The following is a 24,448-nucleotide window of genomic DNA, read 5'->3' on the forward strand; positions in this document are numbered from 1 at the left end:
TCCTGGTCAGAGCTTTACCTTTTACATTCATTCTGCTTATGTAGCTGAACCAGCGAGAACTTCTTATGTTGTATTTTCACTTGAGCCAACTATTCTGCCCCTGTAAGGAAACTGCTAATCTTAATTTCCCTTAATAAAACCATTTCACAGTTAATGACTTGAATTCCCAGAAATATAATAAAGCTCAACTGGTCAGAGTGTGCCACATGCTTGCAAAGGGTGGAAGCAGTCTCTGGAGGTGATTAACTCTTGGCTAGAAGAAAGCATTTACCTGAGGAATGTGGCTTTGCTAGGCCCTCAAGGATGATAAATATGGGAACCTAATCAGGCATTTCTCCCTCTATCTTTAAACATAACCAAATGTGGTAGCCGTTAAAATTAGATATTTATACGTTGAGGAGCAATAAGTAAAAACACATTTACCTTTTAAAAAGGTTTTTATCTGTTACTAAATTAAATGATAGGAACATTTCAGAGATAGAAAATAAAAGGTTGTTTTGGTCTTATTTTTAGGATTTAGCAAGTAATATTGAAGTAGGTGGAGATGGTCTCTTCAGCCACTCTCTTGTTTTTAGGAACCTAACACTTCCCATGCTTGCTAAGTGATTACTTCCATTTCTAGCACAGAAAGGGGAAATTGAATTAGTGTTAATATGCCATGAATATTGAAACTATATGTTTGTTTGTATGGGCATTTGGGAAATATAACCAAAGTCATTCTCTGCTTTACTCATCTCCACTTCTCATAAAGTGCATTTCTTTATTAGAGTAAAAATAGTTACCCTGATATTATGTCCCTTTATTCTTCTTAGCAGCCATGCCACTCAGGTCCCCATGAAATGTCATTACTAGGAACCTAGTTGAGAGAGGAGGATCCTAACAGAATGAGTATGGGGGGCGGCAGTACCTTGATACGTGGAGCCGCTATTCTGGCAGCTCTCAAATTGTGGTCCTCAGGCTAGCAGCAGATGCAGACCCTGGGAACTTGTTAGAAATCCAGATTCTTGGGCCCTGACCAACCAAACCAAACTCTGTGGGTGAGACCTGAACACTATGGCTTGCGAACCACTGCTCTACTAGAACCACGTTTGGAACCTCTTTCTATTTTCTTTTGGATATTTTTAGTTAAAAATTTTCATGTAAATAGGCAGTGAAATTTTTAAGGTGAATATTTGCCGTGTATACTATTTCAGTGCTAATTGTGAATCCTTCAGTTCCGAACAGTAGTTGGGACGCTTTACCACCCTCTGCCTGGGCCCCACCGTGTAAATGAGCAAGAGGCCCTGGCGCTGCACAGCAGGTGTGGGCCTGGCACAGTGGATGGGGGTGAGGGTACACACAGCACAGGTGTGGTCTGGCATCACCATGAGAATAGTGACAGTTTCCTTACTGCACAGCCTACAGTTCTTATTTGGCCCCTTATATTGCTTCCTTCATAATAAAGAAGAGTATTCATTAAGGTTCCCAGACCTCCAATGTCTGGCCACCAGATAGGTTCTGACTGTTGAGACAGAAACAACCTCTGATGCTCTCTGATTGAAAGCTGATTGTGACGTTTATTGGCTCAATGTCCTTGGGAAAATTACTTCATGTCTCCAGACCTAAGATTTCTCATTTGTAAGATTGAAAAAATACGATGTGCCTCACAGGGCTGTTTTAAGTTTAAAGTGAGATGACCTAGCCTTTTGCTGATACAGACCAGGCTCCAATACACTTGGGAGCCAGCTGTGTATACAGAAGTACCATGGGCTTTAAATTCCAGCTCCCCCATTAGCCAGATTTTAATCCTTGGGTGGTCTATGTGGCATCTCTAAATCCTAATTTCCTTATCTAGAATGAGGCGATTATGCCTATTGTATACTAATAGATGGATATGATATATCCAGAAACACCTACCCTGTGTCTGGCACATAGTAGGAGCTCAAATGTCAACTCTAGTTTAGCAGTAAGCACTTTCCCAAGTGTTCGTGCCTTGCTGGTCCTGTGATAAAGGTTCTGATCCTGAGACCCACAAGGAAGACTCAGCTTTATAGCTAAGGTGTCAAAGGCTATGTGCCTGTATGCAAAAATGTCTGATGTTTAAAGCTCAGCACCCCTCACTGAAAAGTGGGAGGATGGGCAGATGTTATGGTATTAATGGATGTCATGCCAAGCTATAGGCTCACCTGGCCTAGATTCACAGGTTCATGAGGCCCACCGGCAAAGCAGCCACTGGGATCTTCCTCTGCACATACTTGCTCAGCTGAGGCATCCTGGACAATATCAGAAAAATTAAGTTATTTCATTGAGTTAACAGATGTAATTGTTTGCAGAAAAATCATCTTCTACAGATATAGCCCCATCGTTACTGAGTCCCTTAATTAAGGACATCTAATAAGTTGCCAAAGGCAATGAAGAAATCTAGTTCTTAATGAGAGAAAAAGCTTGCAAAGATTTAAGCCTTGAATTCTGATTATTAATATATTAGCTTCCTGCTATCCATTGAGTGCCTTATGTGCTTCAAGTGTTAATCTTCACAACAGCCTGACCTCATAGATCTTCTCCCCCGTTTTATAGATGAGGTGATGGAGGCTGAGACAGGTTAGGACCCTTGCCCAAGATCTCTACACAACTGGCCTGTCCAAGCCCTTGTTCTCCAGCAAGTTAGGAAGGAGGACGGAGGAGGGAGGGGAGCTAAGCTGAATGAGTATCAAAGTAGTTGGACGGTCTCTCGTACAGGAAAAAGGAGGAAATTACCCAGCCCTTACTGGAGGCTAGTACTTTGCTGGGCGCTTTCACATATGTTATCTCATTTAATATGTAAAAGAGTGTGTTTAATAAACCAAGGTAGTTACATGCAGAAAAGTACAGTTCTTCTCTGGCTATTTTACAATATCTACTAACACAATCCCAAACGAGTGCTGGCCTTTACATAGTTGATAATATTTTTAGTGTGTTCACTCATTTAGTCTGAAAATGTATTTTTAGTTCCCTGAAGTGCCTTTCTTGATGTGAGCTGCACAGTGAGAACCTGTGCATGAGGATGAGGGGCACCTGGATAATTGGGCTCTTGCAGGGAGTTTGTGACCTGGTTTACACAACTATGAGCCTGCTCTGCAAAGACACATGGGGTCTGGGTCATCTTAGTGATTGGTGAGCATCTGCAACTGACACAACTCTTCTTTAAACTAGATTTTTCAAGTTATTTTTAAATCGATATGTAAATAAAAATAAATACAATATGCCTAGGAAGAGTGTAGCTATCTTAAATAATGTGGCTCCAGATATCTCATTTTAGCACCCAAGGTTTGTTTTTTCTTCTGTTCCTCGATCTTTAAAAATTACTAATATTGTATGTTTGTTCTCTGAAAGGCTCATTTCCCTTAGGAGGCCATGTTACAACAGTCAAACCTGAATCTACATCACACAATTCCTGAGAATTATTTATAACCTATTCTTCGCCTTATTGCTAGAAATAAGTCCTGCCTTTCATATTATTCTAACATCTCATTTAATTTCCTGAATGAAATTTTCTCATCCTCAGGAAAAGTCTGTAGGGATAAAAAAGTGGAAATTAGATACCCTCCATTGTTAGTGTGGTTATTTCTGAGTGGAAAAGTGAAGGGTTATTTTTGTTTTGCCTTTTTGTCCCCCTGTGGGCCTTTCTGAATGTTCAAAGATTTTTTACATTTAGTGTATATTACTTTCTAATTAATGAGAAAGAGACAGAGACACACACACAAAGAGACAGAGGGAGAGAAGAGAATTGATTGGAAAATTAAGGATGGGCAACGTTAGACTGGGGTGTGTCCAGGGAGACAGGTCCTTTACCCCTATAAATGGGGGTTTCTTTATACCTTGTATAAGTGAGTTTGAACTCCATTCTTGAAAGCAGGTTTTGAGATCAGTACGCCAAAAAAACTAAATCATGAAAATGGGAAGCAAAAACCTTGACCAGAGATAGTGAAAGAAAGGAAAATTTAACTCCAGGGGTAAGAACTTGGAGATGGGCCAATTCAGACAGCAAGATGGGGGGTCTTGGCAATTTTTGTATGAACCATCTCTCCTGTATAGTTCCAGCAAAGAGAGCTGAGACAATAAAAACTCACATCCAGATTCATCCAAACCTTAATCCACCCATAATTAGGAAGAACCATGTCTCCTGGGAAAAGCGGTGTTCACAGACAACAAACCGTGTAAGCGGTTCCCCAAACACTGGAAACAACTTTTTTTTTGGTTGGTGAACAGCTGCTCCTGGTTGAGAATTCTGTGATCCTCAGTTAATTAAGTCACATTTTCTGCTCATTAAATTGCTTCTCTTTCACATGGTGGAATTCAGTACTTTCCCTCAGTACTTCATGATGTCAAGATCACTGTGAGTTCCACTGTCCTCCCAGCTGTGAATGCATCTGTGACTCGCTAGACCTAAAAAACAAAGCTTATTCCTTGAGTAAAAATTTTTCTCCAACAGTAAGATGAGGTGAATCTTGAAGCTATTACTCTAGCCATAATTTGCTATGTAACAGAATTATTTGGACATAAGTAATCTCTGTTTTTACCTAAATTGTAAGATTGGTTTGAGATACTGGCCTCTTGAAATTTTTTTATTACCACCAATTTTGGCTGCTTGTGCAAAATGCACACATGTGCCTCCTCCCAAACACACACCTTTGTTCAGACAGGCTTGTCTGTATTTGAAGATGCAGCTCTTTAGTGTCACACACGTTTAAGCACGATGGCTGCATGCTGACCTCTGGCTGGGTGACACCTCTCTCTACAGTGTGTGTTCAGCTATGGATGGGAGTTTCAGCCAGCCAGGCTTACAAGGTGTTTAATTAGTGTGAATTTGCTGCTGGTGTGAGGAAATCGTGAAGAATGATGAAAAGTAATTCATTGTGGCCTTCTTGTTTTATCAAGTAAAACTCATGACATGTTATGTCCTGCTAGCCATCACTTATTGAGCTAGACCAAAGAATGTGTCAGACACTTTCTGTACCTGACCTCAAGTCTTCACAGTAGCTGTGCAAGGTCAGTTTTAGGGTCTCTGTTTTACAGGTGAGAATGGTGAGACTTGGTTTACCTGCGCAAATCCATACACACGGTCAATGGTGCCTGACCAAAGCCTGCACATTTTCCACCTTAGCAAACTGTCTGATTATTCATAGCTTAACAGAGTGCCTGAGAAGCCTGGGGGGAAACCCTCACTTGTAGAGGAGCTGTTTCATATACCTCACTTCAGTATTTTTTCCAGCCCATTAATTAGCTGACACCTGTAATGGCACGTCTTTGTTGGAATTAAGGTGTCACAAACATCACCTCTATATCAGTTGCTGGTATGCACTAAAGCTAAGTAAATAAATAGAAGCCCAGTCTGTACTGAGGAACAGTGGTCCTTTAAACCATATTACAGTTTGCTGGGAAGTTTTATATTTAGTCCCTCTCCCAACAGAAAACAACGCTGCAAAGCATAAATTTATTGATAGCTTATTTGTACTACAAGGGGATTCTGTGCTTTCCTAGGGCATTCATGGCAGAGTTTCTTTAAATTAGAAGTTGTCTTAGTATCTGGAAAATTTAACCTTTGAGCCCAAAAATTGTATGAAACCTATTAGAGGTGTTTGGTGTGTCTCACTAACCAAGCTGTCCTTTGTGTGTTTTAAGAACCAGCTCCTGGCTGACCATGGACATAATCCTCTCATGAAAAAAGTTTTTGATGTCTACCTGTGTTTTCTTCAAAAAAATCAGTCTGAAACGGCTTTAAAAAATGTCTTCACTGCCTTAAGGTCATTAATTTATAAGGTAAGCTGTTTCATCAGGAAAGGTCATAATTGATTGTCATACATTTTCCACTTTCCACCTGGAGTTGAAGGGAGCGCTAATCTTTATGTGATTTATTTGCTTTCTTGGGTTCCGTCTAGTTCCCCTCCACGTTCTATGAAGGGAGAGCTGACATGTGTGCTGCTCTGTGCTATGAGATTCTCAAGTGCTGTAACTCCAAACTGAGCTCCATCAGAACCGAGGCCTCCCAGCTGCTGTACTTCCTGATGAGGAATAACTTCGACTACACTGGAAAGAAGTCCTTTGTCCGGACACATTTGCAAGTGCGTGTAGTGTAGCTTTCCAGTGCAAGTGTGCTGTGTGGAATTCTGTTTTAGCAGGAAAACTTTGAGTGTCGCATTTACCAATTTACCTCAGCATAACTACTACAAGATCCGGCCTCAAGATGGAAAATTTGAAAGTCACATTTACTGATTTGGTTTATTTCATTCATCCTCCACATTGTAAGATTTGGGCCCAGGATGTGTTTCTATTAGTAAATTGATATTTAAATATTGAATCAATATTAGACTGACTGAAATTCCATTGAATCAAGATATAATAGAACCTATGTGATGCCTGATAGTAAACATCTTGGGTAAGACACAAAAGCCCAAAGTGGTTCATTTCATCTTCCATCTATTGACACACCTGCCATCTCTCCAGAGTTAAAATGTCCCCAGTTCTCTGTTCTAGGAACCTTGCAAGATACTGAAAAGTCTTATGTATTTTTGTAGGCTCTCTTTTTCTGCCAACACATACAGAAGTGCCTTCTCCATCTCTGTATTTATTCCTTTTTTTAAAGAAATATTTATTGTTTGCAAACTACGTGCTAGGATTCATGGATTCAGCCATAAACAAAACAGAATCCTCTAGAGCCTGGCCTTCATGGAATCTACAGTCTGCTGGAGGACAGACAAACCCCGAAGTTCTTGTGATGTAGTGTGCCTCGTGCTATAAGAGAGGAACTTGAGTGCACCAAGGAGGGGCATCTGGCTGGGGGCCAGAGAAGCTTCCCAGAGAATGTGAAGGATGAACAGGGGTTAACAGGTATAGAGGGTGAGCATGTTCCAGGCTACAGATGCACCATGTGTGAAAGGGCCTGTCTGGCAAACTGGAGAAGGTCCTAATAGTGCAGGTGAGAACAGATTAAAGAGGCATCATTGCATATTTGGAGGGATCTCATAGACTCCAATGCTGAGAATGGATCAGGGGAGTTGAGACCTTAGCTGGGAAGACCTTAGGGAAACCATGGTTAGATCTAGGCCAGAGAGGATGGTGTCCTGGACCAGGCATGGTGAAGTTAGAAGGAAGAGGAGATTAAGGTGACAATACTAAGTGATTGATTGTACCTGAGTGTGGTAAAGGAAAAGGAGGGAATAAGGATAGCATCCATGTTTTAGCCTGAGTAACTAAGAAAAGGCAGTGCCATTCATAGACTCCCAAAAAGACAGATCCCCCATTGCATAGTTAATACATATACGTTTTAATAAAAAACGCAAAGGACAGTCCACTTATTGAATATGTAGTACGAATAAGTTCAAACCAAAAACCGAGGAAGTAGGTGATAAGATCTCCCTTTTTGCCAGCTCTGGTGGTCTAGTGGTTAAAATGTGGTGCTGTCACCTCCATGACTCGGGGTCCTTTCCTGGTCGGGGAACAACATTACCTGTCTGTAGGTTGTCATACTCTGGCAGCTGTGTGTTGCTATGATGCTGAAAGCTACACCACTGGTATTTCACACACCATCAGGGTCACCCATGGTGGTCAGGTTTCAGCAGAGCTTCCAGACTAGATAGACTAGGAAGAAGGATCTGGCCACCCATTTCTGAAAAAATTGGCCAAGAAAATCCTATGAATAGTAGCAGAGCATTGTCTGATACAGCACCAGAAGGTGAGAGGATGATTCGAAAAGGCCAGGCAGGGTTTCAGTCTGCTGAACACGGGGTCATTAGGAGTTGGAATCCACTCGACAACACTAACAACAGCAACCCTTTTTGTTAGAGAAAGTGGTAGGTAAGTAACTATGCAAGTGATATGGGCTTATCTGATCCACATCTCCCTACACTTTCCTGATTAGCATTTTGCTGTGCAAACAAAATGCTTAAGGAAAACAAAATCACCTTCTGGAATAATTCTTGGAGGAAATAGATGACTCAGACGTTGTTTCCCACACTGGAGTGATCTCTGCCGAAAACTTCCGCTTTGCCCTGTCCTCATACACATCCTAACTAAAGACAGGAGCCGAGCCTGGGAAGTCATTTGAAGGTGAATTGATTTGCTCACGTTTGTGTGTCCCTAAGGTCATTATTTCCGTCAGCCAGCTGATAGCTGATGTTGTTGGGATCGGGGGAACGAGATTCCAGCAGTCCTTGTCTATCATCAACAACTGTGCCAACAGCGACAGGCTCATCAAGGTGGGTGGCCCGGTCCTGTTTTATTTGTCAATCCCAAGACTCTGCCTCATCGTCTGGTATGTATGTGGACAGACAGAACGCAGCTGAAAGCCACGTGTCGTTCTTCTACCCTTGTTTTAGCACACCAGCTTCTCCTCAGATGTGAAGGACTTGACCAAAAGAATACGCACAGTTCTGATGGCCACTGCCCAGATGAAGGAACACGAGAATGACCCGGAGATGCTGGTGGACCTCCAGTACAGTCTGGCCAAGTCTTATGCCAGCACTCCTGAGCTCAGGAAGACTTGGCTGGACAGCATGGCCAGGATCCATGTCAAAAACGGGGATCTCTCCGAGGTAGTTCTGCAAGCCTCTCTGTCCGGGTTGTTGAGAAAACTAATTATGCCCCATTCACTAAAAGAGGCCGATTTTCAGAAAAATTTCCCAGTAATTAAAAGAAGCCAATTAATAATTTACAGCACTGTAAGGGGATATTTCTATCACGAAAGAGCATTGTTTGAAAGCTCCGTGTTTGAAAACTTCCATGTTCATATAGATGCCTGCTAATTCAAGTGCACTCAGTTTCTGTATAAAAACTCATCACTAGTTCTAAAATTCAGTTATTTTATGATAGAATTAAATTTTCCTGTTACTAAAGTAATGGTAGGGCATTGCTTTTTCCTTTTTGAGGTAGCCCACTTCCATCTGTGGACGTGAGAGGTATCAGGGTGTTCCCTGGTGTCCAGAGCTGCCATGTTTCAATAGACAGTGTGGCAGGGCGGGGCCGGGGGAGCTGTGTGCCGGGAATTGGATCTTTGGGCTCCGGAGACAGACTGAATCCCAGATCCACAGTTACTAACTCTCTGACGTTGAGCCAGTTTTTAACCCCTCTGTGTCTCGATGACATCACCTGTAAAACAGGAGAAATTAAGGAAAACAATAGGCTGTAAGGCAGGTCCTGCATTCCCATGAAAATTCTGTTCAGGATTTGTGCCTCAGACATTTAGGTCTGACCAACAGTATTATGAAAGAAGCATGCTTTTACTTTTAAACTTCTGTGACTGCTTACATTAGTAAAATTATGTTCTATGTCTGAAAAATTTATTTAACTGTTTTTATGTATTGATTATTCAAGGAGTCCAATCTGTTTGACCGTAAATTTAAACTATACATTAGCCATAATAAAAATGAATTACATGTTATTAGTAGTAGTAATTTTTCTATCACAACAACCAGGAGCTCAGGCATTAGAACCTTACAGTGGGTTCATTTCCAACAGCTATCTTCAACTTTTTGTATCACCATAGCAACTTGGTAAAAAAATTTATTTTTATTTTTTGCTTTCATTTTAAGTTATTTATAATGTTATCCATTTAACATTAAATTATAATTTTGGTTTAGAATTCTATGTTTGGAAAAAGTTACAGCTTCATTTTTTTTTTAAGTTGAAAGAAAAATATTTTAGCCTGAAATTTGAGCAATTCTCTCAGAATCTAGGAAGGCACAGGCCTTTTCTTCACGTAGGTCCTCTTTTCACTTTAAGAGAAATGATGCAGAAATCTGAGATATATGAAGAACAAATGGTTTTTTATATTTAAAATTAGATTTTAATAATTCTAAATAGAAACAAACCTTAGCAAATTTACCACCATTTGTCTCAGTTTGCAGTTTATTTCAAAATTTCAATTTATGTGAATTGTTGCACTTTTTTCAAAAGGTAAGATGTCAGCTATTAGAAACACTAGTTGGTGCCTTGAGATCTAAGATTAGTACATACAGTCAATGGATTTCTGTCTGTGAGTGTTATGACATGCTTTATAAATGGTGATTCTGAAGCATGTGTCTCTTATTATAGGCAGCCATGTGCTACGTCCATGTCACAGCCCTGGTGGCAGAATATCTCACACGGAAAGGTGAGGAATGATTCCTGTGTTTTGTGAAATGAATATAGAACTGTAGAAAGCAGCAAAGACAAGAGAGAGCCATTGAGAGAGATTTGGAGGTGGGGGATTTGTGTGTGTGTGTGCGTGTGTGTGTATACTGTATTCATTGTTTTATTCACTGTCATGACATTTGCTTGACTTGGTAGGTACAGCAGAAATGCCAATATCAAAAACAAAAAGAGATGGCGTGTTGTCATGTAACTTCTTACTGTGGCTCCACCTTGCAAAAATTAGTTAATGAGCTTTGCATCCGGCTGTCCCTGACCAACGAATCTTGAGCTGAAAATATTTTATTTTCCCTTAAGATAGTTCCCCCTCAAACTGTTTATCAGTCAAAAGACAGTTGTAACAGGACATCATCAAACAGCATTTTCTGGCATGCAGCCCAGTTGGCTTTATTTTACGACAAGGTAGACTTGCTGGCTAGAAACCTTGCCTCCCCGTGGAAGGAGAGGGCAGGAGTGAGTGCTGCTGGTTTGTAGATTATGAGTTTGTTCCCAAATTAGCAGGCCATGAATTCTTTCACGAGTTCCTTTTGGTTAAACACCAGTTGCTCATTTCCATTTCAAAATCAAGAACATCAGCATTTTTAGAAAAGCTGGTCATGTGCGTATGTGTACTGGGAGCACAGGAGCACCAGATCTGGCTAACGAGTACATTTACAAAGTGAGAAATGATATAACGTCACAGATGCCGAGGCCAGGGAATTTCTTTATATCTAGTACAGCTGGCTCTTTGGACTGGAATTTAAGAGAGTCTGGGCTTTTCATATATCAGAGCCCAAAAGAGAAAGAAATTAAAGAAGGGCTCCATATTCTCTTACTACCAGCATGATTTCCTGTTGAGACCTTTTGTCAGGTAATATCTTTCCTGGTGTTTAGAAGCAGACATAGCCCTCCGGCCGGAGATACCCCACTTCCCCTCCAGTCACAGCACCTGCCAGAGGAGGCGCCAGGGAGGTGAGCTTGAGGGTGGGTTCAGCCCTAGGGCCCAGCCGCCCACCCACGTGACGCTCAGAGGTGTGGGGATTTTATCTTTCAGCTCTGCATGGCTGGACTTGGCTCTCCTTCCCTCCCTTCTCTTCCTTGCTTCTCTGTTTTGATGGCAATCCTATTCTGTGGGCAGGTAGAGGAAAGCGCTTTGGCCACTGTTCTAGTTATTCCACCGGAGATAAGTTGTTTATTTAAATGTACTCTGCAGCCTCAGAGTGGGTGGTCGGCTTTTGTAATTTTGCTTTTTGTATGTTACTATATCCTCAAGCTCCTAGATTAATGCTTTTCATAGGGGAATCTTATGTCTGCATAGAACAAAATAAAAGCAAGGCTAAACTAGGACAGTAGCAGGGGCACTAGACAACCCGTGAATGGCTTAGAAACCTTGACCAATATGCAGCAGAAAAACCTCTGACTTTAGGGTCTGCTCTTTCAATACTTGATTTCAAAATACTCTGTGTTCCTTTTTCCTGAAATGTGGGAGGTCTCAATTCGAGTTTTGACTTCTGTTTTGTTTTATTTTAACCACCAATCTCAATATTAGAATAACAAGGCATTTCAAGTCCTTCTTCAGTTCATCATTTTTGCCCAACTAATATTGTCCAGTTGACAAAACTTTTCCCAGTGACTCCAAGATGAATAAAGACCCCAAATGGGCCATTATTGCTTAAGGATAGCCTCTCCCAGGTATTTATCCCAGCTCCAACCTTATACCATTCCACCTTAGAGAGCTGAGTGTCTAGGCCCCTGAAGTATTCATGCTGTGTGTGCCCCGCTCTTCAGTTGTGGGGAGGAAAGAAGGCCCCTCCTTACCCGCCAGGCAGCTAATGTGGAACCAGCTACGGCAGCCTCTCAGCTCACGGCTGTAGCTATTGAGTTCCATCTTGGTTTTGTAGACTTCATGAAAGAGAAGAGCAAGTTCTAATCTGAGTTCTGGGTTACCCCCAGCCAGAGCGGGTAAGATGACAGCTTGAAGGAAACAGTTATTTTTGAGTCATATATTTCTCTTTGATTGGCTTTGGCTTCTTTATTTTTCTTGGTATCTGACACCATGGGACATCTTACCAAATCAAATGATTGTTTATTTGTTATTCTTTTACTATTAATTTGACTTAATACCTATTTCAGTTTGTTTACAGTTTATTTAAGGACTGCATACATTTTAATAAAAGTGGGTGAAAAATAAAAAGAGATGAGAAAAAGGAACAAATTGCAGCAGACGAAGATTAAATATGAGGAAGCAAATGAAGAAAAGCACACAGTGGCCCCCAGGCTCCCCATGGGAATGCTGGCCTGAGACCTAAGAGATTTCAAAATTGGTTATTTGATTTAACACAAAAACATACAGGGCAGGAAGGACCATCAAAGTTCATCCACTTGCAGGTTGATAACTCTGACTCTCTCCCATGCTCTCTCGATTCCTAGGCATGTTTAGACAAGGATGCACAGCCTTCAGGGTCATCACCCCCAACATAGATGAGGAGGCCTCCATGATGGAAGATGTCGGAATGCAGGATGTTCATTTCAATGAGGTACGTGCTAGCACAGGCGTGGGTTTTCAGTACTTGAGTATCTCAGAACCTGCTGTTTGCCCTGCCGGTGCGTTGAACGAAGGCTTTTCTCTCTGCAGCTGCTGTTGACACCCTTCACTCTAACTAAAATAATTCTCTAGACAACTGCAACAGAACAGTGAAAGCTTCTGCCATTCTCCCTTTCCAGGAATTCCTCCTTTTCTCTGGAAAGAGAGTTTGAGGAGCTAGTTAGCTGTGAAGTGAGGCTGAAAGCTCGAACACTGTGGTAAAAGGTTCAGTATTTTGATAATAACTTTCTTATTCTTTCCAGCAACTCATTTCTCCAGTTCATGGGTTTTATTGCTCTTTTAATCTGACTTTTAAATCAGTGTCTCCAACACTGGACATCTCCCCAGTGTCTCCAAACACTAAAAGCCATGAGATGCCAGACTGGGCTGTGGGGCATAGTAGCTCTGTTCAGGGTCCCAGGTCCTGTCTCCACTTCAGTGCCGCAGCCCAGGTTCTGCCTACTGTGAGTGAATAGGACCACCCTGTCCCACCCCTAATAGAGACCAAAAAGGTTGACATTAGGTCATTGTAGCAATTTCTCCAAGTTTCTCACCAAAACAAGAACACCTTGCAGCCACTTATCTGTACCTAGAGAATTTTGAAATAAAGCTAGGAATTTGAACAACTGCCAGTTTCCTTCTTGCATTCCCTGAATTTCCTCTTCTGTGAATATCTGCCAGAAGGGTTTTTCATATGTGTCTGCCTCCCCTCAACTCAGGGCAGAATGAAGCAGTCAAGGGAAAGCTTTTTAATCCTGCCTATCTTTTAAGGAAAAATAAAAGTTGTATGTTTGTTCATGTGGAGAGAACGAACAGAGAAAGGAGTAACTACCTCTGCCTTTGTTATACTTGTTTTTGTGATGTGGAGTCCTACAATTAACATTATGGCTTTTAACCATGTTCTTGCCAGGAAGTAGAGCCCAGAACAAACATCCTCCATAACATCAACCAGTCCATAAATCAGTGGTTCTCAAAGTGTGGTCCTGGGACCCTTGGGTCCCTGAGACCCGTCCAGCAAGTCTTCAAGGTCCTTATTCTTCCGACTGAATGTTTGTGAGGCTGGATTTTCTCTTTTTTTTCTTTTGAGGAAGACTAGCCCTGAGCTAACATCTGCCAATCCTCCACTTTTTGCTGAGGAAGACTGGCCCTGAGTTAACATCCGTGCCCATCTTCCTCTACTTTATATGTGGGATGCCTACCACAGCATGGCTTGCCAAGCGGTGCCATGTCCGCACCCAGGATTCGAACCAGCAAACCCCAGGCTCCTGAAGGGGAACGTGCGCACTTAACCGCTGTGCCACTGGGCCAGCCCCTGGATTTTCTTTGTATACATCAACCAAAACAACATATCAAACAGATTAAATGCAGAAGCAAATATGAGAATCTAAGTTTCTCCTACAAGGTCAGACATTAAAGAGAGTTGCTAAAACATAAAACAATGCCACTCTTCTCCCTAATTTTTTTTAAAATATTATTCTTTCATTAAAAATGTTTTCTTTAACACATAATAGGTTTGTTATTGTTGTTTTAATTAAATTAATAAATAAATCTTTTTACTTGTCAGTTTCTATTTCTAATATTATAAATACTGAGAGACAATACCCATATAAATGAAAGTTCTCAGTAGCTTTTAAGGATTCTCAATAATTTTTATGATATATAAAGGGATCTTAAGCCTAAAAAGTTTAAGAACCACTATCATAAATTGTCTAGTCTCAAATGACCTTCTAAATTAAAAACTAAACATGAGAAAGGAGGATAATAGTGTTTCGTAGTTAAATATTCAAATAATTTTAACCACAATAGGTAAAGTTTTCTAAGTCTCCTGAAAAAAAAACGGTAAGTTGGTTATTATGTGGCATTAACAGTTCAGCTGTCTCTCCACCTTGAAGTGCCTGGACAGATGGTAATTTTTTATTTTTTACTGTGGAGTCTGAGACCTGTCACTGAGGTAACAAGGTCCACATGCTCTTGGCTTTGAACTGCTCAGTTCAAGGCAAGTTTTGACTGGGTTTTTCCCTGAGAAGAGACTTGAATGGATTGTCTTCTTGCAGAAACCACCCTTGTCTTTCGTGCCAAATTAGACCTCTAGAGTGCAACATTTTGTTTAGAATTCCATAAGGAAAACGATGCCAAGAACAATTAACTATTTGAAAGTAAACAGTTCTCAGTAACCTGCCCCGCAGGGATAATAAAATGAAGCTCAAGTTTGCTCATCTGATTAAGTAATAGGCTGGAATAATCACTACAACTGAGGGAATCAGCCTATGGAATCAAGTGCAGACTTGGTTGGGAAGATGTGTGAATGGTACTTGCTCTGAGTAATAGCTAAACATGTGACAGGGATAACCTTATCAGTTATTTTCAGAACTGGATTTTCCACCCTGTCCTTGAAGCATAAAGTTGGTAAATCTTTAACAAGGTCCATGGTACATGATAATCTATGATGATTAGGATGTGACACAGTGCAGTTATAAAGTCCTGAGCAAGCCCTGCACATCAAGATTGAAACCAGCCGGGAAAGGAAAAAATAACGATGTTCAAAAAGCCAGGAAAACAGAAATTGCTATGCACATTTTTTGCTTTGGGTATCAGGATGTTTCAAGAAAAAGAGGAAGTTGAAAATCTCTGCCAGAGAAGGTCTTTTGGGAAAAGCTGACAGGAATAGGTGTATAACACACAGCTTAATAAAAGTCATTGCCCTTTTAATCTGTATTATTAGATATATTTAAATGCCTCAGATGCTCTCCTAACATGATTTTAGAGGAGCTACCTAAAAATACACAATTCTCCCAGCAGCAGGCCTCAGGTGAGTCTTTATTGACAGCATTCATCTTCGCTGCCTGATCTAAGGAACAGACCCCCTCCCAGCTGCCTTTGATTAGATAAAGAGGAACATCCCATTCCTGTTTGCAATTTTGTTTCACAAGTTACAGCCTGTGCAGACTGAAGAATTCTGAGTCCCCTATGGTATCAGAATTCCACATAACCCATGTAGTTTTGAGATCCCTCCCTCATTATTCCAGTCAGGGTCCTGGAAGGAAATAGGTAGCACACTAGGGAAACTGAAGAAAGTCTGATAAAGGGTCTATTTTGAAAAGTTTGGACAGGGTTTAGGGAAACCAACAAGGAATATTGCAATACTCTTGAGGTTAGCAACAGCTAGGTTGCCACCCCTCAACCTGTGGGCTAAGGGAGGGGTGAGAGAGAAACTACACAGAGGGACCACCTGACAGGACTCATGGGTTTAGGGGAGGGCTCAATCCTGGCACCCTGGCAGGGAGAGAGCAAGAGCAGCCACCCCACCCTCACTCTCCTCCAGCCTTCCAGTCTCCTGCTGGGCCTTCCATTGACTGAACTCAGCTAGGAGCCAGAGGACAGAGAGCCCGGCAGTCCTGGTGCGTCAGCCTCCCAAAGCAGAAAGCAAGGGAGGACGGGGCCAACAGGAACTCTTGGTGGGGGAAATGGAAAAGTACAGCCCATCCTCATTATTAGCCCACTTGCCAAAATTTCTTTGTAACCCCAAAGTCAGTATTCACTGAGGCCATTTTGTGGTCTTTGGGGGACATGTACAGAGTGTCAAAAAATTTGAGCCCACACGTTCCCAGCTGAGGTTGAACAAGGTAATACTCTGCCTTCTTGTTTCCACTCTGATGCTGTAAACAGGTGTCCTTTTCATGGTCTATTTAATGCCATGTTTTTCATGTTTTTGTGCTTTTTTTGGTGATTTTGCTGTTTAAAACAGCCCCCAAGTGTCGTGCTGAAGTGCTGTCTAGTGTTCCTGAGTGCAAGAATGTGGTGATGTGCCTCATGGAGAAAATACGTGTGTCAGATAAGCTTCCTTCAGGCGTGAGTTCTAGTGCTTTGGGGTGTGAGTTCGATGTTAATAAATCAACAATATATACTAAATTAGGTGCCTTTAAACAGAAGCATACATAAAACAAGGTTATGTACTGATCAGTTGTTGAAAATTTTGCAACCAGAGGCTGTCAGGAATGTAACCCTGTATTTCCCCAGGAGCGGTGGTTGAGTGTTCACTAATTCAGTGTTTGAGGTGACTTTATAGAACGTAACTACCTTGAATAATGAGAATCCACTGTATCTAGCAAACTCAACTATTGTCTCACAGAGCAACAACTATCACCATTGGGTGTGGAAAACATTGTGATGTTAACCAGGCACTTCTCTGGCTTACATTAGCCAAATTGTTTCTTTTCAGAAACAACTGCCAGTAACAAACATAGAATGTTTACATCCATAGAACATCCCAAGAGGTAGAGATATTAACAGGATTCCTCTGTTTACAACTCATCCAAACTTGGCGATTGCCTGTAACGCTGTGGAGCCATCTAACCATCCACTTCCCCTTGACTGAGTGCTCTTAGAACAGTAAGAGTCATATAGCATATCCTCACTATTATAGTGCTTCTCCAAAACAGTAGCAGTGGTGAGTAGTGAACTTGGCCGGTGGAACTTGTCTAACTGTTCTACCCTTGCCTCATACCGGGACGTTGTGCCCTGCTCCATTTTACAGATGTTCACAGAGCTTCCTTGTGCTGATGAAACAAGGGTGAGCAAAATGTGGTCTCTGCCCTAGTACATTATACATACTGCCTTTGATGCTTTCTTCCCATTGAGGAGAAATCCTAAACCCCAGTTCCTTAGAATCTGAACTGGAAGTTGTCTGACTTCTTTGTGACCTGCAAATTTCTATGTTAACGTATGTTGACTCATTCCATAAACTAGCTGTGTGCCATATGTTAGCTTGGGGATATTTTCACCTAGTACAGTAGTCCTCAAACTTGAGTGTACTTGGAAAGTGCTTAGATTCCTGTTACAAATAGAGATTCCTGTTCTTCCCTCACGTCCCAGATTTGGTTGGGTGAGTGTGGTGCCTGGGAATCTATATTTTAACAAGCATCCCAGGTGATTATTCTGATCCAAGGGGTCCTCAACTGTATCTTGAGAAACAATAAGACAGTGGAAATGTAAATTATGCCGTGAGGTACACCATTGCCCAAGCCAGATCACACGTTTACAGTTATTCCCAAATGGTACATAATAGAGACAACATCTAGCTTTGTAGGAAAGGTTAAATTGAATTAATCAATCCTAAAATGCAGCAAATGGCATTTAAAGGAAAAATAATCCGCTGGGCAAACAGGCTCATACAGGTATTTTCATGCACATACATACACACATGTGCACACATACACAGCATTAGTGTGCTGTTTCCACAGCCAGGTGCTCAGTGCCCTCAATTGCGTCACTGTGGCACACTTAGAAATGGCTCTGGCTAATTGCGTTTTAAACAGCTTCCTCAGTGACTGAGGACTTAGTGCACCAGACCTTTTAAGACTCGTCTAGTATCATAAAATGCGTACTTTGCAGATGCATAAAGTTCATTGAGGGCTTTTTCCTAACCAGTAATTACCTACGGTTCTTTTTGTGTATCGACAATTTAGAAAAAATATCTTAGCATTGAAATTTTAAGCAAGGTGGTAAAACGATCAGGCTTTCGGCATGATCGCCTTTCAAGGTCATCACTATGTGACCATTGTCTGGATTAGTCCTGGTTTCCAGGTGATTGCTGAGAATTCGAAGCAAATTATACATGGAATTTCTGCTGAGAATATTATTCATATATGCCCCAATGTTTAGTTACTATGATGTCTTAGTTTTTATGACTGTAATTTTATGGTGACATATGGTCTCTCAAACTTAACTATCTATGCTTACTGGTTATTTCTATTTAAAGAATTGTTACTTGATGCACCAGCTATAAATGTCTAGGTATAGAGTTGACATTAGCTGCAATAGTTTACCTTACCAAATTAAGCTTTGGTGTTCAGTAACCCATACTTAACTTTTATGAGAAAAGGACTTACCTTTTTTTATTAGAGCCATTTTTAGTTTGTCATTGGGTAGAATCTACATGCACTCTGCTTTTTATAGTATATAAAACCATTTCTTTACAGTAATAAGTGATATTCAGACTGATAAACTACAGATCCTGAATGCCTCCTGAATCAGAAGAAAAGATAAAATAATGTCCAGTAGCATATAATAGTTGATGCTGTGTGTTATTTCCTTGATTACCATCAAATTGTGATACTTATTTCATAATTATTTACTAAACTCTATTCACTTTATCAAACATCCCCATTTTCCAACCTTCCTGGGGAGTTTCCCTGGTTGAAGTCTATTTTTTTGTACCAAGTATGACAGATTTTTCCATAATGAACTCAGTTGTCTATAGTATTGATATGTTACTTGAGTTCAGGTTTCGTTGTTATTAAACTTTCCATGTGTTTCTAGTTTGACTAAACTAGATTAAAAATGGTATTCAAATCTTAGTCTCTCAGTTAGGAGCATTTGGCCCAGGTGATTACCCATAGCTTCTATTTGATATATATTTATTAAGTGACTAAATCTAGGGCCATTTAAATTATACCTGAAAGGCTGCTATGCACAGATACCTGATGTGGATAGACAGAACATCATTTTAAAATCAAGTAACATCTTCCTTACATAATACTTCATTGTTGTGTACTTGATTTACGTCTAGATGCATTTTCATATCTCATAAAATTATCTACATTTAATTATTAGTTTATTTTTGACACAGAAAACTTTGTGTGCCAATTCAGTCTATGTTTAATCCTTCACACCTCTCCAGTCTCCTCTCTTGCCACTCTCTCATTCAGATTTTATACTCCACCCCCTCAAAGTAAATTCCTCACACACCATGCTGCCATCACTCCCATGTCTTTGTCCATGCTGTGCCCTCCTCCTTCCTATTCCCACTCCCACCTTTCACCTTCCCCTGACTAAGTCCTGATCATTTTTAAGGCTCGGTCAGTCAGCACTTTCTGCAACCTTCCATGCAGGTTGGAGGTTTCCTTTCCTTCATCACTGGATGGAGGCCGCTCCTCTCTGCGTCCCTGATTCCCTGTGCATGTATCAGTGCACTTACGACCATCTTTTGTAATCTCTCCCCACACTAGACTGAGCTGTGAAGGAGAGCTGGAAGGGCTTTATTCACTTGATCCTTGGCCTCCCTGGTACTTGCCCAGAGGCACACCGACTGCTGTTAAATAAGCTACAACTCCTGCTGCTCTCAATTCGGAGTGTCTACCCTTGTGATGTGGAGTTTGGACACATATTTGAAAGCACTGTTTTCTTCTGTCCTCAGCATCTTAACACATACATCACATCTTTTTCAGCTGGCAGTCATGAGTCTCTAGTTCATCCATTCTAGCTGCTCTGAAGGATAACAGTGTGTGTCTTTGAGGACCCCTTCCTCAAAGCAAATTTCACTTACGTCGTATGGCCTAATAAACTATCTAAAACCGACCCTCCATGTTTGGTAAAAATCTATCAAGCCATTTTTATAAATTACCGAAACTTCTTTATATAGATTTTTTTTTATAAACCCAGTGTTAAGCACAGTGCCTTGCACATTGCAGATGCTTGGTAGAATGTTTGAACAAATGAATAAAAGAATCAGCTAATGATGTGGTAGTGACTGTATATAGTTAAACTTTTATAACTCTTTGAGATGAATTTTCCGTTTCCTATGAGCTTGCATTGAATTGACTCCAGATTATTATTGTGCTGTAACTGCTGTGGCATGGAATTAAAAATCTTTGGATCTCTTCGATCTTATTCACAATAGACAGAGTGTCATCATTGTGTATTTCCATCTACAATATGGGCCATTCCATGCTAGTGGAACCAGTCATAGTTTTTTATAAAAAATTTACGTTTCTCTTAGAATGAATCCCAGTAGTGAGAAAAGAAGGGGCCAGATGAGTAGTCTATAAGTTAAACCTAAGAACAATTTTTTTTTTTTTGAGGAAGATTAGCCCTGAGCTAACTGCTGCCAATCCTCCTCTTTTTGCTGAGGAAGACTGGCCCTGAGCTAACATCCATTCCCATCTTCCTCCACTTTATATGTGGGATGCCTACCACAGCATGGCTTGCCAAGCGGTGCCACGTCTGCACCCGGGATCCGAACTGGCGAACCCCGGGCCGCCGAAGTGGAACTTATGCACTTAACCGCTGCGCCACTGGACCGGCCCCTGAGAACAATATTTGAATGGGCAAAGTTTCATGCCTTTTGACTGTTTCATTATCAGAGGAATGCCTTGGTTGTACAATATTCTCATCCCTAGTGGGAAATTGGGTCTTCTCAGAATTTTTCTATCTCCGTTATAGTCCCATAGCCCCACTGAGAATGAAGATATTCAATAAATACCCAGTGGCAGTGTCTTTGACCTAAGATACGCAAGAAATGCAAGGCTTTGATACAAGGACTCTTAATCAACTCATTTCCCTACAGCTAAGGGCAGCTATTAGCATTATTGTTATTACTAAGAAAAATGCAGACTGATTCATTCATCCAAGAAATTCTTGACTACCAAATATGTATGTGGCACTGTGGGATGTTACATAGCCCAGTAGAAGTAAGATATCATTTTTTAAAAATTAATACAAAATAGGAAGTGATGATTCAAATAAGAGAGGTTTGTTTAACTGGCCTGTAAATTACCATACAGTGTTTACAGTTTTCCGAGCATTCTGATGGGTAAAATTTTATTTGATATTCACAACCACCAAATTAGGCTAGACTTTACTACATTCCTCAGTTTTACAAATACAGGAAAGTAAGTATATTGACACTGACATTGTACAAGTTCTATTTGTATGCTTTTCATTTATCTAGCTTTTTATAATCAGAGGAGTGTGAGAAGAATCATAAAAGTTTGCTCTGCTTAGCCTGGATAGAATCCCCATTGGATTTGAGACAAAACTGAGAGAGGTGTACATCTTCGTAATATAAATGCACAAGGAAAAGAGATGGTGTTAGAACCTTGTCTGATTTCTTCTTTGTCTCTAGCTGTTAGGGTAGTTACTACATATATCTGGCTTTAATGTTTGCCCTTAATGAGACCTGCATAAAAGTATGAGACAACTGGTATGTACCTCTTGATAAGCACCGGTAGAGTTCAGTCCCACAGATGACAGTTTTATGATTTGTGTGTTGTAAATATGACATAGGAGTTAAATATTTTGTTTTAAAGATGGTTTTTTTAAGTCGGTTAGGTAGTATTTTCTGGTAAATTGATTCACAGCTGTTTTAAAACTGTTTTGTTTCCTTCAGATCTATAAACTGTAGGCATTAGCCTATAATGAAACATTAGGCCAGTAATGAAAAACACCGGTCATACCTTTCATTTACATTTTTGAAGAGGATACAAACATGTCGAAAGGCAACTATAAAAGCCTTTAAAAAATATTAGCAAATTGGGGGCCAGCCCTGTGGTCGAGTGGTTAAGTTCGTGCGCTCCGCTTTGGCAGCCCAGGGTTTCACTGGTTTGGATCCTGGACACGGACATGGCACTGCTCGTCAGGCCATGCTGAGGTGGCATCCCACGTGCCACAACTAGAAAGACTCACAACTAAAGTATACAACTATGAACAGGGGGGATTTGGGGAGAAAAAGCAGAAAAGAAAAAGAAAGATTGGCAACAGTTGTTAGCTCAGGTGCCAATGTTTTAAAAAAAATTAGCAAATTGAATCTAGCAATATATAAAAGAAGGAAATAGAGCATGACCACGTACATGGGAATGTACTGTTGGTTCAACTTTGGAAAACCAATCAATATAACTCGCCATATTAACAGAATAAATAAGAAAAACCATATGACCATCTCCATAGATGCAGAAAAACCATTTGAAAAAATTCAAATCCATGTATAATAAAAAAGTAGAAGTAGAAAGGAATTTCCTCAACCTGAAAAAGATTATCTACAAAAAACCTACTGCAAACATCATACTTAATAGAGAAAGACTGAATGCGTTCCCCCTAAATTAGGAATAAGACAAGAATATCTGCTTTCACCACTCCTATTCAACATTGTTCTGGAGGTTCTAGCTAGTGCAGTAAGGCAAGAAAAAGAAATAAAACTGTCTATATTCACATAAGATACAGTTTTCTTTGATGACAGAGAAAATCCCAAAGAAGTTACAAAAGAAGCTACTAAAACTAATAAATGAGTTTAGCAAGATCACACGATACAAGATCAATATACAAAAATCAAACAACCTTCTTCATATTTAGAGGTTTCTATACCATGGTTTCACTATATTGTTAATGATTATTTTGTATAATTTCTACAAACAAATATGCTGGATGACTTTCAATCTTATTCAAACAAAGCGCTTTCCTTGAAAAAGATAAACTATCAAAATAAAAAAAAATGCTATTTATAATAGCATCGAAAAAAACATGAAAACTTAGGTATAGATATGTATGCTAAAAACTATAAAACACTGATGAAAGAAATCAATGAAGACCTAAGTAACTGGAGAAGACTCAATATTGTTAAGATGTCAATTCTGCCTAAATTAATTTAGACATTCAAAGCAGTCCCAATCTAACTGCCACCTTGAGATTTATTAGAAATTGACAAACTGACTCTAAAGTTTATGTGGAAAAGCAAAGGAACTGGACTAGCCGAAACAATTTTGAAAAAGTTGGAAGAGTCATGCTATCTGATTTCAAGATTACTATAAAGCACTGGTTCTCAACTGGGGAAAATGTTGCCCCCTCCAGGAGACATCGTCTGGAGACAGTTTTTATTATCACAGTTATTGGGAGAGGCATAGTTGCTACTTTGATGCTGGCATCAAGTAGGTTGCTGCTCACCATTGTTTAATGCTCAGGAAAGCCCCTAGAACAAAGAGTTATCTGGTCCAAAATAGCACTGGTGTCACTGTGGAGAAACCCTCTATAAAACTACATTAGTAATCAAGACAGTGTAGTTTTGGCACAACAATAGACACATATATCAGTAGAACAAAATAGAGAAGCTGAAAATAGACCCACACACATATGGTCAATTGATTTTTGACGAAAGTTCAAAGGCAGCTCAATGAGGAAGTCTTTCATCAAATGGTGTTAAAACAATTGGACATATGTATGGAATACTTTGGCCCACACTTTACACTATATTAAAAAATAACTCAATGGATTATGGACTTAAATGTAAAATGTAAAACTATAAAACTTCTAAAATAAAACGTAGAAAATCTTGTGAACTTGGTTAAATAAAGATTTCTTAGGTATATAAAGCACAGTCCAAAAAATAAAAAATTGATAAATTGAACTTGATCAAAATTAAAAACTTCTGCTCTTCAAAAGACGCTCTTAAGAAAATCCAGGGGCCAGCCCAGTGCCATGGTGGTTAAGTTTGTGCGCTCTGCTTCAGCGGGCCAGGGTTCATGGTTTTGGATCCTGGGAGCAGACCTATACGCCACTCATCAAGCCATGCTGTGGTGGTGTCCCACAAACAAAATAGAGGATTGCCATAGATGTTAGCTCAGGGACAATCTTCCTCAAGCAAAAAGTAGAAGATTGGCAATGGATATTAGTTCAGGACCAATCTTCCTCACCAAAAATAAATAAATAAGGGTTTGTATTGATAGGTACTGTATTATTAAAAGAAATAGGGTTTGCATTGATCGGTACACTATTAAAAAAAAATCCAGAGAAAAGCTATAGATTGGGAGAAAATTACAAATCACATCTCTGATAAAGGACTTTTATGCAATATATATAAAGAACTCTAAAAATCTAATAAGAAGAAAATAACCGAGTAGAAAAATGAGCAAAAGATTTGAATAGACACTTCATTAAAGCCATACAGATGACAAGCAGATGAAAATTTAATCCACA

The 24,448-nt window shown here is 40.2% G+C and overlaps 1 protein-coding gene across 14 annotated transcripts in view; it reads left to right on the forward strand.

The window, feature by feature from the left end:
* The window catches only part of DOCK9 (dedicator of cytokinesis 9), a 273,741-nt gene that overhangs the window by 229,895 nt on the left and 19,398 nt on the right, over nt 1–24,448 (forward strand). For 8 of the 14 annotated variants that reach the window (XM_046664993.1, XM_046664997.1, XM_046664999.1 and 5 more), the window contains 7 exons: nt 5,641–5,778; nt 5,898–6,080; nt 8,100–8,213; nt 8,334–8,549; nt 10,048–10,105; nt 11,017–11,094; nt 12,553–12,659. In XM_046664993.1, the coding sequence (XP_046520949.1) occupies nt 5,641–5,778; nt 5,898–6,080; nt 8,100–8,213; nt 8,334–8,549; nt 10,048–10,105; nt 11,017–11,094; nt 12,553–12,659 (894 nt within the window). The remainder of the gene's footprint in view (nt 1–5,640; nt 5,779–5,897; nt 6,081–8,099; nt 8,214–8,333; nt 8,550–10,047; nt 10,106–11,016; nt 11,095–12,552; nt 12,660–24,448) is intronic. The other 6 variants (XM_046664998.1, XM_046665002.1, XM_046665004.1 and 3 more) reach the window with 1 other exon arrangement.

This window comes from Equus quagga, chromosome 6 (genome assembly GCF_021613505.1).
Source record: "Equus quagga isolate Etosha38 chromosome 6, UCLA_HA_Equagga_1.0, whole genome shotgun sequence".
Taxonomy (NCBI): domain Eukaryota; kingdom Metazoa; phylum Chordata; class Mammalia; order Perissodactyla; family Equidae; genus Equus; species Equus quagga.